Source organism: Blastomyces gilchristii (genome assembly GCF_000003855.2).
Source record: "Blastomyces gilchristii SLH14081 genomic scaffold supercont1.11, whole genome shotgun sequence".
In the NCBI taxonomy this organism is placed as follows: Eukaryota; Fungi; Ascomycota; class Eurotiomycetes; order Onygenales; family Ajellomycetaceae; genus Blastomyces; species Blastomyces gilchristii.
Window position 1 is genome coordinate 1805545 of NW_003101672.1, and position 15650 is coordinate 1821194.

The 15650-nt window shown below is 48.0% G+C and overlaps 4 protein-coding genes across 5 annotated transcripts; 3 read left to right on the plus strand and 1 right to left on the minus strand.

Moving 5' to 3' along the window:
- Nucleotides 1–31: 31 nt before the first annotated feature.
- On the minus strand, nt 32–4583 carry BDBG_05748 (elongation factor 3). The gene is made up of 3 exons (XM_002624194.2): nt 4010–4583; nt 994–3896; nt 32–901 (listed from the first exon to the last, which is right to left on the minus strand). Exons 1-3 carry the CDS (start codon nt 4192–4194, stop codon nt 777–779), a joined length of 3213 nt encoding a protein of 1070 aa, XP_002624240.1. The 5' UTR covers nt 4195–4583; the 3' UTR covers nt 32–776.
- Nucleotides 4584–7105: 2522 nt separating this feature from the next.
- Nucleotides 7106–9926, plus strand: BDBG_05749 (uncharacterized protein). Its single transcript, XM_031722298.1, has 2 exons — nt 7106–7706; nt 7813–9926. Exon 2 carries the CDS (start codon nt 8612–8614, stop codon nt 9437–9439), a length of 828 nt encoding a protein of 275 aa, XP_031579144.1. The 5' UTR covers nt 7106–7706; nt 7813–8611; the 3' UTR covers nt 9440–9926.
- Nucleotides 9927–9939: 13 nt separating this feature from the next.
- On the plus strand, nt 9940–11725 carry BDBG_05750 (the record flags this gene model as incomplete). 2 transcript variants are annotated; one of them, XM_031722299.1, is made up of 2 exons in its annotated part: nt 9940–11323; nt 11407–11725. In XM_031722299.1, one exon carries the CDS (start codon nt 10304–10306, stop codon nt 11186–11188), a length of 885 nt encoding a protein of 294 aa, XP_031579145.1. The 2 variants fall into 2 exon arrangements, with proteins under 2 accessions (XP_031579145.1, XP_002624242.1); XM_002624196.1 differs by having other exon boundaries at nt 10304–11057; nt 11149–11537.
- Nucleotides 11726–11859: 134 nt separating this feature from the next.
- BDBG_05751 (TPR domain-containing protein) lies at nt 11860–15382 on the plus strand. The gene has a single exon (XM_002624197.2). The coding sequence runs from the start codon at nt 12097–12099 to the stop codon at nt 15139–15141; it is 3045 nt and encodes a 1014-aa protein (XP_002624243.1). The 5' UTR covers nt 11860–12096; the 3' UTR covers nt 15142–15382.
- Nucleotides 15383–15650: the final 268 nt, after the last annotated feature.

Below are 15650 nucleotides of genomic sequence, written 5' to 3' on the forward strand. Positions count from 1 at the left end.
ACACCGGCTGGCAGTTGAATAATAATAATAAGAAACCAGACAGCAGTAGTACTAATAAGTAGGTTAGCAATCCGCAAGTCGGGCCCCCCTCGAATTATGGACTTAATCAATCACTTAGGCTATGTTAGCAATAATGACCAGACCTTCATTCAAAAAGTAGAAGCAAGCAGCTCAAATTATATGTAACTATATTTCTGCCCAGTGAGATATGTTCTTTATCCTTATAAATCAATATATGTTCTTATTTAGCGGGAAGGGTAATGAATGGATGGATGGATGATTGTGTGTGTTTTGATGATCTGAAAATAAACAAAAAATCCCCATATTTTTTTTTGGCCTTTCTTTTTTAAAAAAATCCTCTCTATAGATGACAAAAATTAAAAAACCCCGAACCCAACCTTCTATCTAGTTTTTTATTAAAGAAAGAAAGGGAGAAGGAAAGAATTTCATGGAAAAAAAATTGAATAGGAAAAAATAAAGAATCAACAAGAAGAAAGAGATGATATGGAAAAAGAGAGAAAAAAGAGAGAGAAAAAAAATAATGATGCTTCGAGAAGAAACAAGAATAGGAGAAGAGCAACAGAACAGCAAAAACGAAACGCAAAACATTTCTTTAGACCATATTAAACACCCATTAAAAATGAAAATTAAAACAGAAACCAATCATATGAACAGAAAATTAGATCATTAAATTCCCTCCAAGTTGGGGAAAAAGGAAAAAGAACAAAAAAAAAAAAAAAAAGGGAATTCAAAACCACAACGAGATCTATTCTCATTTACATATCCTCATCGCTGAAGACCTCCTCACCCCTCTTGCGTCGGGCCATGCGATCCTTGCGCTTCTTCCGCAACTCGGATGCAGAGAGCTTCTTGGCTTTCTTTGACGATTCAACTTTGTTGCCTGCGAGTTTCAATTTGTTAGCAAAATCTGTTTGGGAACTAGGATGTAATAACAAGTATGGATTTCTTTGTGTGGATATATATATAACATACCCATAGCATCGAACTTCTCCTCATCGTCGTCCTTCTCAGTCAGGCGGGGGCCGGAACCCTGGCCCTGGACCCAGTTGTGGCCGGACGGCTGCATACGGCCGATGCCGTCCGATTCGGATTTCAACACGGACCAGACCTCAGATGTGAGTCCCTCAGTGAATTCCGAGGAGTGAGTGATGATGATGACACCTCCCTCGAAGGCCTTGAGGGCCTTGGAGAGCGCACCGAGCGAGTCACGGTCGAGATAGTTGGTGGGCTCGTCGAGGACGATCAAGTGAGGACGTTGCCATGAGCAAGCAGCAAGCACGACCTTGACACGCTGACCGCCGGAGAGACCGCGCATGCGCGAGTGAGAGACCAACTCCGCATCGAGGCCGAAGAAGGAGCAGTGCTGTTCGATCTCCTTGCGGACGAGGGGGCGGAATTGACCGCTGGCCAGGGCCTCCTTTTGGTCAACCTCCGCGACCATCTTGGCGTGGGTAGCGAGAATCTCGTTACGTGGAATCCAGGCGTTGTCAGCAGTCATCATGGGTGTCCATTTCTCGTTCTTCATGCCGACGTTTTCACCAAGGGCGAAGGAGCACTCGTACTCGTAGGAGTTCTTGAACTTGCGACGGGAGTGGATGCCGATGACGCGGCGTTGGCTGCCTTCAATGTTGTAGATCTTGTCCATGGCCTTCTCGTCTTCCTCAGTGACGATCTTGTTGGCACGGTCCATAGTTTCGCGATCCTCGCCAGTCTGGAAACGCCATTGGATGTATTCAGATGGGGTTTTGTCGAGGTGGTTGTCGATATGGGCGAAGGCGTGTTGCTTGATGTAGGCGATACGGATGTTCTCGTGGTGGTAGATATCACCGGTGGTTGGGATAAGTTCACCGGTCAAGACGTTGACGAGAGTACTCTTACCAGCACCGTTGGGGCCAATGACGGCAATACGCGAACCGAGCGAACACTGGAAGGAGATGTCTGCGATCTGGGGCTTGGAGGTACCGGGATATTGGAACGACATGTTGTTGACACGGACAATAGCCTTGGCCTTGGTCTTGACGCCCTCGAGGAAACCTGGTTCTGGGAACTTGAATTCCATTTCCGAAGCCCCGAGCTCGAAGTAAGAGCGGGCAGATGGGCAGCGCTTGGCGAACTCAGTCAGGTTGCCACGGTATCTGCGGAGCTTGAAGCGTTCGTAGTGGATAACGTGTTGGACGACGTTATTCAAGAACTTGCTATCGTGGGAAACGATAATGGAAGTGCAGGGAGAGTTGATGAGGTAGTTCTCGAGCCACTGAACGTTCTTGACGTCAAGATGGTTGGTGGGCTCGTCGAGCAGGAGGATATCAGGGTCTTCGAAGACAGCACGGGCAAGAGCAAGCTTCATCTTCCATCCACCGGACAGAGAGGTGATGGGGCCTTCGAATTGTTCGCGGAGGAAACCGAACTCGAGGAGACGGTCCTCAATAGCCTTGAGAGGGATCTCAACACCAACATCGGCCAGTTTCTTCTGAGTCCAGCCAATAACAGTCTGCTCAGTATCAGCAGCGTCGAGGTCGTGCTCGACGAAGACAGTCTTGACTTCATCCTTCTTGGGGAAACCTTCGACCTGCTCGTTGTTGATGGCGCGCATGAGGGTGGATTTACCGGAACCGTTGGGGCCGAGAAGACCATATCGTTGGCCACGCTTGAGGCGCAGGTGGGTCTGGTTAAGCAGGATCTTAGCACCGTAGGCCAAGTTGAATGTGCAGTTGCAAAGATCTTCGCCCTCCTCTTCGTCGGGCTCAACCGCGGCCTCTTCCGCAGCGCCGGGAGAAGCACGCAGGCGGAGAGTTTCGGCGACTTCTCTGGCGTCAGCTTCACCAGTAATAGCGGTGATGTAAGGCAGGGTGTTCTCGGTCCACGAGGGCACGTCGACGACCTTCTCGTCGATGAGCTGGCCGGCAATGGCAGCAATGTATGTGATGGTAGCCTCGGAGGTGGCGATCTGGTCCTTGTGTTTGGCTTGGAGAATATCCTTGAGGATGGCGGTGACAGTCTCGACATCACCAGCCTTGGACACCTCGGGGATCTTGCCATCCTTTACATCACCAACACGGATGAGGGTGTCGAGACCTTGCTTGGTCTTCTCACGGGCCTCGGGATCAGCCAGGTTTTCGTAGTTCTTCTCGAGTGCAGGCATGAGTTTTGGCAAGAAAGCGGCGACGATCTGAGGATCTTCGACGAGCTTACACATGTTGTCGACGATGACGGCAGACTTTCGCTTGATGGCGGTCTCACGCTCAGCAAGACCACGGTCAAGCAGGGGAACCATGATGGCCAAGGTGGGCTCATAGACGTCAGTGACGAAGGTGGTAGCACCGAGCAAGTGAACAGTCTCGGGGACATTCTCAGGTTTGGCGATACACTTGATCAGCTCGGGAATGAAGCGTTCGATATCCTTGTTGACGATCAAGCCACAGACTTTCTCCATGATGCTGTAGGCGTATTTCTTGACTTCTGGTTTGGTATCCCACATGGATTCCGAAACAACGGGAATCAAATCTGGGACCCGGTAGGCGAGCTGAGCTGGAGAGGTCTCGACGAGGGCCTCAACGCACTGGAGGCCGGTCATCTTCTCCGTCCATTTTTGGGCGGAGAGAATGGATTTGATGATGGAAGGGAGAACAGCCTTGACGGAGTTTGGGTTGATGGCCTTGACAAGGGCAACGGCAGCGGCTTGTGCAAGTTTCTTCACCGAAACCATCTTATCGCCGACAGCGGCGAGAGTGGGAGCCAGCAGACAGGCCAGGTATGGCTCGAAAGCTGGCGTAACGGACGAGTGGAGGGCGATGGCGAGAATGGCATCGAGGGCACGCTCACGAGCACTGACATCCTTCTTGTTTGAGAGCTGCTTCTTCAGCAGTTCGACAGCCCTGAAAGAAAAAATCTGTTAGCATTTTTTTTTCTCTTATTTTTTTCTCTTTCTTCAACGAGGGCAAGCAAGGTGAGAAGAGAGAGATAAAAGAGGGAAAGGGGGTTTTCATACTTGGCCGGGAGAACCTGCTCTTCGACAGGGCCGTTTAGAAGGGTAGCAATGTTGTTAGCAGCGGCTTTGGCCTCATCTGCGGTCTTGGTGAGGGAGAGGGTTTTGACGAGTTCCTCGAGGACACTCATGGATTTGGAGGAGTCTGTGACGACGGGGACAGGAGTGGCAACGTCGACAGCAGGCATTTTGAAGGTATAAAATTAACAAGACTTTTGGAAGTTTTGAGTGTATAGAAACAGCGAAGGGGGTATTTATTAAAGATTCTCTTCTTCTCTTTTCTTTTGAGCGTGTTGTGTGCGGGACGGAAAAGTGTCCTACAAAAAAAAAAAAAAAAAAAAGAAAAGAGGGCGTCTCGCGAACGCGGGAGAGACCAACGAGATGGGAAAACCGTCTATGAAGGGACTTTTTGTTTTTGTCTATCGCGGCAAGAACTGGACAAGGAAAAGATAGAAAGAGACGAAGGAGATGGAGAAGAAGGAAAAAGAGAGAGAGGAAAAGGGATGAGTGGAGATGGAGATGGAGATGGAGATGGGAGAGGAAGAAGAAGAAGAAGAAGAAGAAGAAAAAAAAAAAAGCGGATGGCAGCAAGAACTTTGTGTGTCTTTTTAAAATCTTTCCCGGGGTTTTTTTTTTGTTTTTTTAGGAAGGGGGGCGAGGTGCCCGCTAGACCTAAACAGGAATGGTTGGTATGGTCTGTAAGCTGGGACAAGGCTAGTTGGCAGAACCTTACAAATACGCGGCTCTGGTTGGCCAGCCGTGGTATGGTACGGTACCGGTGGTTGGCCACTGCGAGAGATTGGTTTTTTTTTTCCATTACTAAGATAGGAATAGCATAGTACTAAGTACATTATTATTACAAGGACTACTATGTAGTAGTAGTAACTTAGTAGGTAAGTGAGTATGAGTAGCGAGATGTTATTGCGAAGTTATTATTATTATATTGGGATCATCAAACGATGAGACCACGCTGGCCAGGCATCCGCTGTATGGTATGACCATTCGCTCAGCTCAGCCGCTGGGCACTGGGCAGGGCGCTTTCATTATTATTAATTATTGTTGTCTATTCTCTATAGTTACTTTTATTATTACTCTCTACCAGCCAATTGGTCCGCCTATTTTTATCCGATTCGCTGGCTCTTGATGTAAGTTACCCTACCCTACCCTACCCTACCGCAGATATGCCAGAATGTTTTTTTTTTTTTTTTTTTGTTATTTTTCCTTCTCCTCTCTTGATCGTTGTTGTTGTTGTTGTTGTTGTTGTTTACTTTTACTGATAAGGATTGTTGATACAGACAGACCTGCCCCTCCTCCGCATTTCTCAAGAGTTAATTAACGTTAACTAATAACTATCCACGTCTTCCATCGGCGGAGCGACGGGACATCGTGGACAGCTAGCTTTGGAAATTTTTTATTTTTTTTTCCCTTATCTGTGGTCCCTTTTTGGTGTCCGACAAGTAAATTGATCTGTGGATGTGGCGGTGTCCCAGGCTGTACTTAACGGAATATTAATGCTAATAAGTCGGTTAGCAACTAATAATAAGGCTGTCGTCCCTTGGCTCACAAGGTTTTTGTTTTTTTCCTTGCTTGCTTATGCTGAAATTTTTCTGACGGATCTGCACAAGTTTCTGCCAAGGTTCAAGGTTTAAAAAATTTTGAATTTCAAAGCTGTGCTTGGTACGGGAGTTTACATACGCAGTAAAGTAGGCTTCAGAGTTGAGTTCTTTTCTTTCTCTTTTTTTTTTTTTTTTTTTTTTTTCCCCTGCTGATTAGACTCTCAACAGGGCTGATTACACCGCCTTTCAGGTCTACTAATTGGTGGTTTTGCTTTCTGTCTCTTACTGGCTGGTTGGCTGCTGTTTTTGATAAAGGGAAAAGTCCACATCGAAAAAAAAAGTGGATATCAATTAGCAGGGTTCTCCCTTTTTCTGTTTCTTATTTTTTTTTTTTTTTTTTTTTTTTTTTTCGCCTTGAGGGAGGCTGGGAAGCGGGATGCAGCTGCCAACAAACGAAGAACAGACTGTTCTGTTCTTCTTGTTCTCGTTGCTTCCAGTATCTACTTGCTTTTCTAGTGTACATGTACATATCTATTTCCTATCCATCCTACGTACATGTACTCCGTACATATATATATATACTTCCTCCTACGGTACCATCAGTATTTTCCTCAGCGGCAAACAATCCAGCCAATCAGCATCCATCACGGGATTTTTGCCGTGGGAAGACTCGAAACATGATGACAACCCCATACAATAATAATAATACATAACAAACTTCACAAGGCTGATGATGGCCGAAAGAGGCAAGGAAAAAAAGAAGAAATGGAAGAAATGGAAGAAATGGAAAGAAAATATCGATCGAAGCGCCTAACGATATTTCGTTATCTGGGGACAAGCAGTTTCAGAGTTCCTATATCAATTATTTACCAAAACCAATCATCATCATAATATTATTAATTATTAAACCAGTCCAATAAACAATGCAACGTGTAAATAATACAGATTTTGAAATGTAGCCTCAAATTCCAAAGTTCTCTCCTGAGTTACTCCGTAGATTTATTATTACAGGATTAGATTATTATTACATTATCTCATCTCATACAACGGATTTCGCCACTAGAATGATTGTTATTATTGTAAAAAGTTCTGGACTGTTTTTAACTGTGCGTACGGAAGCGATAAATCAAATTTCCGTTCCGTCGTCCGTTGATCTGTATTATTTATTTTTATAGATTATATAGTATAGTTACATCAATGTCAAGCCTCTCTCCATTGAAGCTGCAATTAAATTACCTATGTCAAAATGGAAAAGAGCTTGCTGATTTGTATGGCTTAGTTAGTTATGCCCAAAGGTGTTGGTGGTTTCAGAACTGAGTGAGGCCTAACCTAACATATTATTAGGTTTTCAACGTGGAAAGCAATGGCTAAATTAAATAATAATAATAGACTCAAGGCTTGTGACATTTCTGAAGTTAATAAATTATTTAAACTTATTTTATTCTCATTGCCAAACCTTTGCGTCACTTCTTTAGCCTTTAGTTCTGGGCGTTGGAAAACCTTCCCTCAACCTCACGCCGGTATGAAACTTTCTTTTTTATTCCGACAACCTCTAACTACAGAATAATAATAATGATGATGAGGGTTTGTTGGGTTTGTTGGGGAGCGTTCTTGAGGTTTGAGGTGAATTAAATTCGCCTTCGCCGACGCCAACGGGAAACAGTTTGCGCGGCGGCGACTCGGATTCTCGGAAACTATACTCTGTACTCTGTACTCTGTACTCTGTATATACTCCGTACGATGGATGGGCACTCGCCTCATTGGTCTCAGAAATTTATTCATTATTATTATTCATGCCTAGGAACACGTTGTAGTGGCGGCGGCTATGGCGATAATTCTGAGGGACCGACCTGGGTTAGGATAGGATAGGCTGTATGTATGCAGTGTGGGACGAGAAAGAATGCAAGGTCCGTTAAGTAGTTATACAACACGCAAGACGTTCCGCAATTGGTGGTCATTGAATCTTTCCCCGTTCGAGTTTTCTGGTTTGTCTATATATATATATAGTTATATATATATATCTCATCCCAACGAGCAGAAAGGCCGGACAGATGCCAGCGAAGTGTCAACGGGCCCGGCCAGCGAAAGCTGGCTTACAACAAGGTGATGTGGTGCTGATTACCTGCTATATATGTGTGTTAAAAGTACGTCAAGGCTAGTAGAAGCAAAGGAAGTCCTGAAAGGACAAAGGGAGTCAGTCTAATACATCTCATGAGGCGACTCGCCTGAAGCACTCGCTGACATTGTCAGAATTGCCCTTTCTTCCTCTCCTGATGATCGATCATATTGGATATAACTCGAATGAATCGCCGCCCCACGCTATTATTTTCTTTTCATTTTCCCCCCCTTGTTCCTAGTTTCTCTCAAGTTGCCCTCACTCTGAAATGCGCGTCTTCATTTCTGTCTGCGTTTCGCCATCCAACATCCAAACACCCAACACCCGGGCGAATGAGTGAATGCCTTTGTTGGTTTTGTTCCGCCAACAAGGAACACTCCCGTGGCCAACATCGCCCGGGATAAGGTCTCTTGGTGGCTGTTTGTCCACATCTGCTTCTCCCGGAAAGTAAACAACAAAAGTTGCTCAATTCAAGAATATACGTCTTTCTTTTAATTCCGTGTGTTGGTAAATTCTGAAACCAACATACGCGTGGTGGCTCAATCACCTTCACCATTTCACTATTTCAAAAGAAGACTTGTGCCTCTGATATCCACACGTATATACATTTGGTATATACGCTACCTGTGAATTTCCTGTAACGCCGGTTCAAGTGCCACTGGTTCATTGTCTAGTTTCAGACTTGTTCTGTGGGTTGCCCTTCTGTTCCGTGTGGAGAGTACCTTTTCCATCACCAACAAGTAGGAGGAGGCTTCAGACGTTCTCATACTCACATACATCGATAAATGCTCATCGACATCTATCATATATAATATTGCCCATGACATCTACAACTTTCTCTCTGTTAACCTCTCCAACAAAACTAAAGCAAGCCGCCCTGCGAACTCTCTCCAAACAATCTTCAACAGCTCAATAACGAATTAAGCATTCAGCATGCCCGCTTCGGGGTCCCCTATCACGCCCACTACATCCTCACCACGTTGGTACGGGAGGACAGACCACACGCAGAAGCACACTGCCCTTGACTATGCTGAAGAAGTAGGAAACCCCTTTGCGGGGACCCTAACACCTACGGGGAACTTAACACCAACCGAGAGCCGAACTCCAAGGACTGATCGTCGTTTTCCAAGCACATACTTGACAGCCACCGAACGAGCACCCCCGGACGCCTCGCAGGCAATTTCTAACATCAACTTTTCAGACAGCCAGATGTGGTCCCGGGGGGACGCCGATCTGGAGGATTCCGAACAGGCAACCCGACTTCCTACACTGATCTTACCCCCCGCGGATGCTCCAAAGCTACACCCGGATCACCCCCTAAGCGCGGACTTCACCACCGCTGAAATGAAGACTGCGATAGCATCACAGGCGACGCGCGACGCCGCAGCAGCCATGTTTGAAGGCCCAAGCTTCTGCCCAACCAGAGAATTACAGATGCCCCGGACCGGATTCTGTGCCCAGCTCGGCCTCCTCTTCGTAGCCCTTTGCCCCATCCTCATCGTCCCTCTCTTCTGCACTCTTGCCTTGATTGGACTTTGGATCCCCGAGGGACATGGCCATAATAATACTATTAATTCTACGCATGGACTAACGGTGCCGCCGTCTGTTACGGTAACGCAGACGCAGGTGTTCACCCAGGGAGAAACGAGAGGGACTATGCTACCTACTAGCGGGGTTGTGGAGAGTACGAAAGCTGTGGAGGATTCGGCGATATTTCTATTTCCGAGTGCTGTTCATCCTAATGGAGGCCTTGGGCGATAATTAGCGGGGAGGTGGGGGCAGTTAAGGGTTGCTTGTTGTTCAAGAGTCAAGACTGATGGTGAATATTTGGTTCTTACTTTTTACCCCTTGGCAGTTTCGCGAAAAGAAATCTGATTGTCTGAATGGATGGAGCATTTGGTGGTTCTCACAATTTCGCTTCTGCCTTTCATTTCTTTTTCATGAATTTCCCGGAATACGATATCTATCTTTTCAAAGCACATCTTCATCATGCTTGAGAATGCCACTGTTGATACTTGGTTAGATGGGTAAATGACTCTAGACATGCACATTCACTATATCAAACTGGCCGTGTCATACTGGTGCTTATCTTGCACTTATACCTCACTCGTGCTCCTCCCTTTCGTATGGAGATCGGAAACTCACCAGCTACTCCAACATGCTTCCTTCACTGGATTGCGTGCAATTTAATTAACGCTCCCAGGGCAGATCATGCTTTACCCACTTCTTGTTGCTCTGTTTTCCCCAAATTACTTTCTCCATTGTTTTATATTTCGATATTACCGCTACTGTTTGATGTGCCAGGAAGAACTGGCTTTATTGACGATCACGATTCCCTCATATCCTGCTACGCATAAAGGAAATATCACACCGCACGATATTTGCAACATGCTTCTGCTTTGCGCCGACGCATAGTAGGACTGTCGATTCCCGTTCTCAACACCATCGCCTGGCAAAGTATCACACCGGAATCTTTGTGACTAGACACGGACAGCTTGACGCCCAAACAGCGCGGTAAAAGGTGTTATAAGACCCTGATCCCCTTGTGCTAGGACGCTTATTCATACTTCCGGCCACCTCTTTAAACTGAACCACGACTACCTTTACTACCCTTGACCCGAAGAGATGGATCCAGGACAACTACATCCACCATACCCACCGCCTCCGTACACTAGTCGACCAACCACCCCCGGTCTCGAGGTTGATGACTTCCACGATAATACCCCCGGCCCTTCCTCCTCTGCAGCTCCAAACAACACACGTAGCGGTGCGGCATTCCACCCGCAAAGGCAATATATACCTCTGCAAAACCTCCCTTCGCATTCCCACAATGCGCCCAATAACATCGCTGAGAACGAAGATTCAATCCCCGCCCATATCCTTGCTGAGTCCAGAGAGTTGGCAGAGCTCCATCGGATGGCTTTGGATTTAACGATTGGAAATGGCGGTGCCGACAATGGCTATGGATCGCCGTATCCTGATTTCGAGGACCCAGATGGTCAAGCCACTCACGGCGATGCATCATCGGGATATGAAGATTTTGTCGAGCCGGATGGACAGCCCCTCCCCTCAGCCCAAACAAGTATCCACGGTGGAGGAAACACACAAGATAATGTTTCTGTAGTCAGTGTCGGAGCTAGCCATGGACCGGCTGCCGGGGTTGTAAATGCTTCCGCCGCTGCGCAAGCTACACAACCAGTGATACAGCCACAGCCATTTGTACATTCATTTATACCTTCAGCTATACGACCAGCACCAGTTCAAAATCCGAACTATGTCCCCCCGTACGGTCCGTATCCATTTCCTACTGTCCATCAGATATACGTGGGCAGCCCGGCGCCGGTACTCCCCAATGCAGGTGGAGGAGGTGCTAATCAAGGTGCGAATAATGTCGTTCCGGCACAGGCAAATGTCGCACAGCCTGCGAATAATCCGCCAGCTACCGTCCCACCGTCTAACACCACTTACAGACGCTTCAAGCGCCCCAAACGCTCCAAATCTCGCCGATAACGCAAGTGCTTCAACAGGCAATCCACACACGGGTGAAGAGTATGAGGACTGGGCTGACCCCGCCGGACCACCGCCAAGTACCAACAACAACAATACTGTCAATGCCGGAACCACGGCTCCCAGAGTTCTACAAACGTACGCCTGTGCCATTAAACTCAAGCACATCATCTGGATACTCGTTGGGCTAACAATGTTCGTCATGGTTGTTGTCATTATAGTTTTAATCAGCCGGCGGACTCCTGCGGAGAAACTCGCCAATGGTAGTGGTACTGCTAATAGACCAGACCAACCTGTTCTGCCATATGTGTCCTCACCTACTGGTAGTGGTGTCTCGTTGATATCCCCGTAGCGGCGGCTGTGGTGGACGGGACGGTGACGATGAGAAGGAAAATGTGAGATTGTGATTAGGAGCAGTGGCGTTGATAGTATTTTGTGTTGGCACTCCTCTTCTTGGGTTCATATAATTGTAGACTAGGTAGTAGACGGTTTCTACATAGCAGCACTAAATAAGTTAATCTCATTAGTTTTGGGTAGATGTTTTCAATTCTCTTGTTCTTCAATAATATTTCTCCCATCATTTTTATACTTCCCCGAGCGATATGATCGATAAGATAAGGTAAAGTTAACTAAGGTTTCCCGGCTCCACTTACATGATTTGTGTTCAAACACTGCGCAGACGTTGGACTTTTTAACAACTACGGTGCCTGATATATATATTATTATAACGGCCTCTACTGCATGCTACTTGCCATGGTCGTCGCTGAATAAAGCTCGACTAGGCAACTGGACTTTTGCGGTGAGACAACCAGGCAAGGCGGGGGGGATTGGCTGAAAAAATTATTAAAGAAAAAAACCGCCACAAAAAAGGAAAAAAAATATAGAAACTGGCGCCAAATAAAAATCTACATATGGCGGACTCAGAACATCTCCCAGCGTCCTTGGACCTTTTATACACCAGTCCATCATCTTCCTCATTCTCCAGATATGACGCTCTCCGGCTGTCGGACGAAGAATGCCAGGCCATCCTCCGCCTCCCGCTAACTCAGCGGGTTTGCGGCCGAGCTGAGAAACCAGCCTCCGCAGATGCTCAAGAGGATGTCAAAATTGGCCGTCTATCTTATATCGATTTCCTCGTCAAAAATGTTGACGCGATATTCAGCGTTGATGATGCTGCCGATGCGCCATTTACGCGCTCGCAGCTCCTCCACATTGGTGTTGCAGCCTTGTTTGCGTTTCTGCAGGCAAACGTCACTGGCCCTCCGTTGCCGTTTCGGTCATCAGATCTACTGATTCCCAAATTCTTGATGGACACGAGCGATGCGGGGTCCAATGCGCCGCAAATTTTGCAATCATTACGCGAGACGATGGTGCGCAGCTTGACCGTTGACGGTGAGGCGGCGTATAAGCTCACCCCCAACGTCGAGCTGTTCTGTCTTGCCAAAGCGATCCTGAATCATACGGCCCTCACCCCCGCTTCCACGGGTGATACCGACAAGACGTTGACTGCTCCATTGGTGGCCTGGGCTTCTCGGATGAGGGTTAATTTCTTACACCAGAAGATGCTATCGGAAAATACGACGACCCTGCAGTCTCTCGTTTATGCCGACTTGGACTTGATAGCGGAGAGGATTTTCGCCGCTGATTCTGCATCGTCGCGCTCTGCGGAGGAACGCGCAAGGTTTCTCCTAGAGAGAGCAACGATTCATACCCACCATGGATTCGATGCCAAGGCACGAGCAGATCTTGAGCGTGCAGCGGGCGAAACGGGATTCCAGTACGCGCTTACAGGAAGGTTGGGGAAGCGGACGAAGTTTCAGGACCGGGACATTAGTCAACTGGTCGTTTTGGCGAAGAGCGCAGATGGAGAGCATGTGTCGTCGGCCCCTGAGGCTAAAGAAGACCAGCCAACGCCGGAGTCGAAGATGGAGACAGCGGCAACACACAGCGCCGCACCCAAGAACTTGGATCTCAATGACGACACACTTTTGGAGGCAATATCATTTAAGAAAGATGAGCCTATGGAGGAACAAGAGAAATCAATGACGGTGCAGGACTCCTCATCCTTGCCACCAGCTCTTGCGGCTCTTGACCCCTCAGATCAGCCAAAACTGAACGCGCTGGATTCCATCATCCTTCTCTCCATCGCATCGGCCATCACAAATACCTCGCCACAACACGGCCTCACGAGAGAAGAAACGCTGCCTTATGCGACACGGGTTCTCGACGGCGGAAGCTCGAACTGGCAAGTCTATTCCCAGGCTCTGCTCGTTCGAAGTAAAATCGAAGGGTACAGATCGCGAACGGTAGAGCGAGGTTTGCTACAGCTGCAAGCACTGGTCGACCAGGTTATCGCTGACACCGCATCTGATCCTATTTCCGACACAGACAAAGCCGCTGAGCAGGCCACTACCTTCCTCCCTCGCCCAGAAGCATCAGAGTCAGCGCCAGCAAGCGACCGGCTACAGTATATTTGGCTTTTAAATTTCTCTACGAGATGGGACCTCGAAGCCGAGCTTGCTTCGCGATGGGTCAGCCTAGGCGGGCTCCGTAGTGCCCTTGACATCTACGAACGATTGCAAATGTGGGCAGAAGCCGCCCTGTGCTATGCCGCTACGGAAAGGGAAGAAATGGCTAGACTCTTGGTGCGGAAACAGCTGTTCAACCGTACGAATCCTGACTCTACAGATGACAATGACACCTTTGAAGGTGCCGAGCTTCCACAGCTCCCAGCAGATGCTCCACGCCTGTTTTGTATTTTGGGTGATATTGACAGTGACCCTGCAATGTACGAACGTGCTTGGACAGTTTCAAATCAGCGATATGCCCGTGCCCAACGCTCCCTTGCGCGCCATTACCTCGCCGCCAAACCACCTTCATTCGAGAAAGCAGAGGAAGCATATCGCAAGAGTTTAGCTATCAATCGGCTCAACCACGGCGCCTGGTTTGCAGTTGGCTGTGTGCAACTGGAACTGGAGAAATATGAAGATGCGGTGGAGTCTTTCACGCGAAGCGTCCAGCTGGAGGAAACAGATGCTGAGGCTTGGAGCAATCTCGCTGCAGCATTGATCAATCTTCCACCGCCGACCACCGTTGAAAGCTCCGAACAAAATACCACCGTAGTAGCTGCAGCCGCAGACGAAGATGAATCAATGCCTACCCAACAAAAGCCGGACCCCCACAAACACAATCGAGATGCCCTGGCCGCTCTCAAACGTGCAGCCAGATACAAACACACAGACCACCGCATCTGGGACAACCTCCTAACCGTCAGCGCCTCAATCCCACCCCCCGACACCCCCTTCCGCGACATCGTCTACGCACAGAAACGCCTCATCGAGCTCCGCGGCCCCAAAGAGGGCGAACAGGCAATCGACATCAACATCCTCACCGCCCTCATCAACACCCTTACAGCAGAGAACGCGTTTGACAGCGATAGCGTTGATGAGGCAAAGTCAACCGCAGCAGCCCCTGTCTTCCGCCGCGGCTCCCTCCCAGCAATAATCCTCGCCCTCCTCGACGAAGACGTCATCCCGCTCATCACGCACTCGGCACCGCTCTGGCTCCTCGTCGGGAAGGTAGAGGCATGGCGAAAGCGGCCATCCCGCGCGCTCGCGGCGCATGAGAAGGCGTGGCGTGCCACGGTCGCGTCGTGCACGCAGGGCGCGTTCCAGACGGGCGACGAAGGGAAGTGGATGGAGGTTGTAGAGGCGACGGAGAGGGTGGTTCGTGAGGGATATGCGGCTTTTGGGCCGATGGATAAGGAGCGGGAGGGAGATGTGATTCCGGAGGAGGGTGCGGGGGGAGGCGGGGCGGAACTTGTTGCGAAGGATTGGAGGTTTAAATCGCGTAGTGCGGTGAGGAGTGTGCAGGGGAAGGGGAAGGAGTTGTGGGAGGGAACTGAGGGTTGGCGGCGATTGAAGGAGTTGAGTGGTGAGGTTAGCGGGGGTAATTAAGTTACATGATTGCGATAGGAATGTATCCTCTGCTGAATGATTTGTGTCAATCGTTAGTACGGTAAACATATAGACAATAGACAGAGTTGGAGCTTTTACTGATATTGCAATTTGACGTTGTTTAAAAAGTGACTGTTATTATCAGCTATTTAGTTGGTAATTTAATGTTTAAAAATTATAATTATTCTAAAAACGTCCAGGTAGAAAGGTACGATGAAAATATTGTAGAATATTTTTTTTTAAAAAAAAAACAAACAAAGAGGAAAAACCAGAAAGGGGAAAAAAAGGAAATAAAGAACACAAACATATAACAACATTATTCCCAGTGAAGTATCATATCAGAAGATATGGCGTTGCATTTCTTCCATTGTATGGAGTTGTGATAAGTTGCCAGGATCAATCCAATGAAGCCCTACCATAATCTATGTGTTGCCAGGAAATATGCCCAAAACAACGTCAACTCTGGGGGGCAGCGTGCTGGAACGCAGTGGGCAAGGCGTCGAAAGATC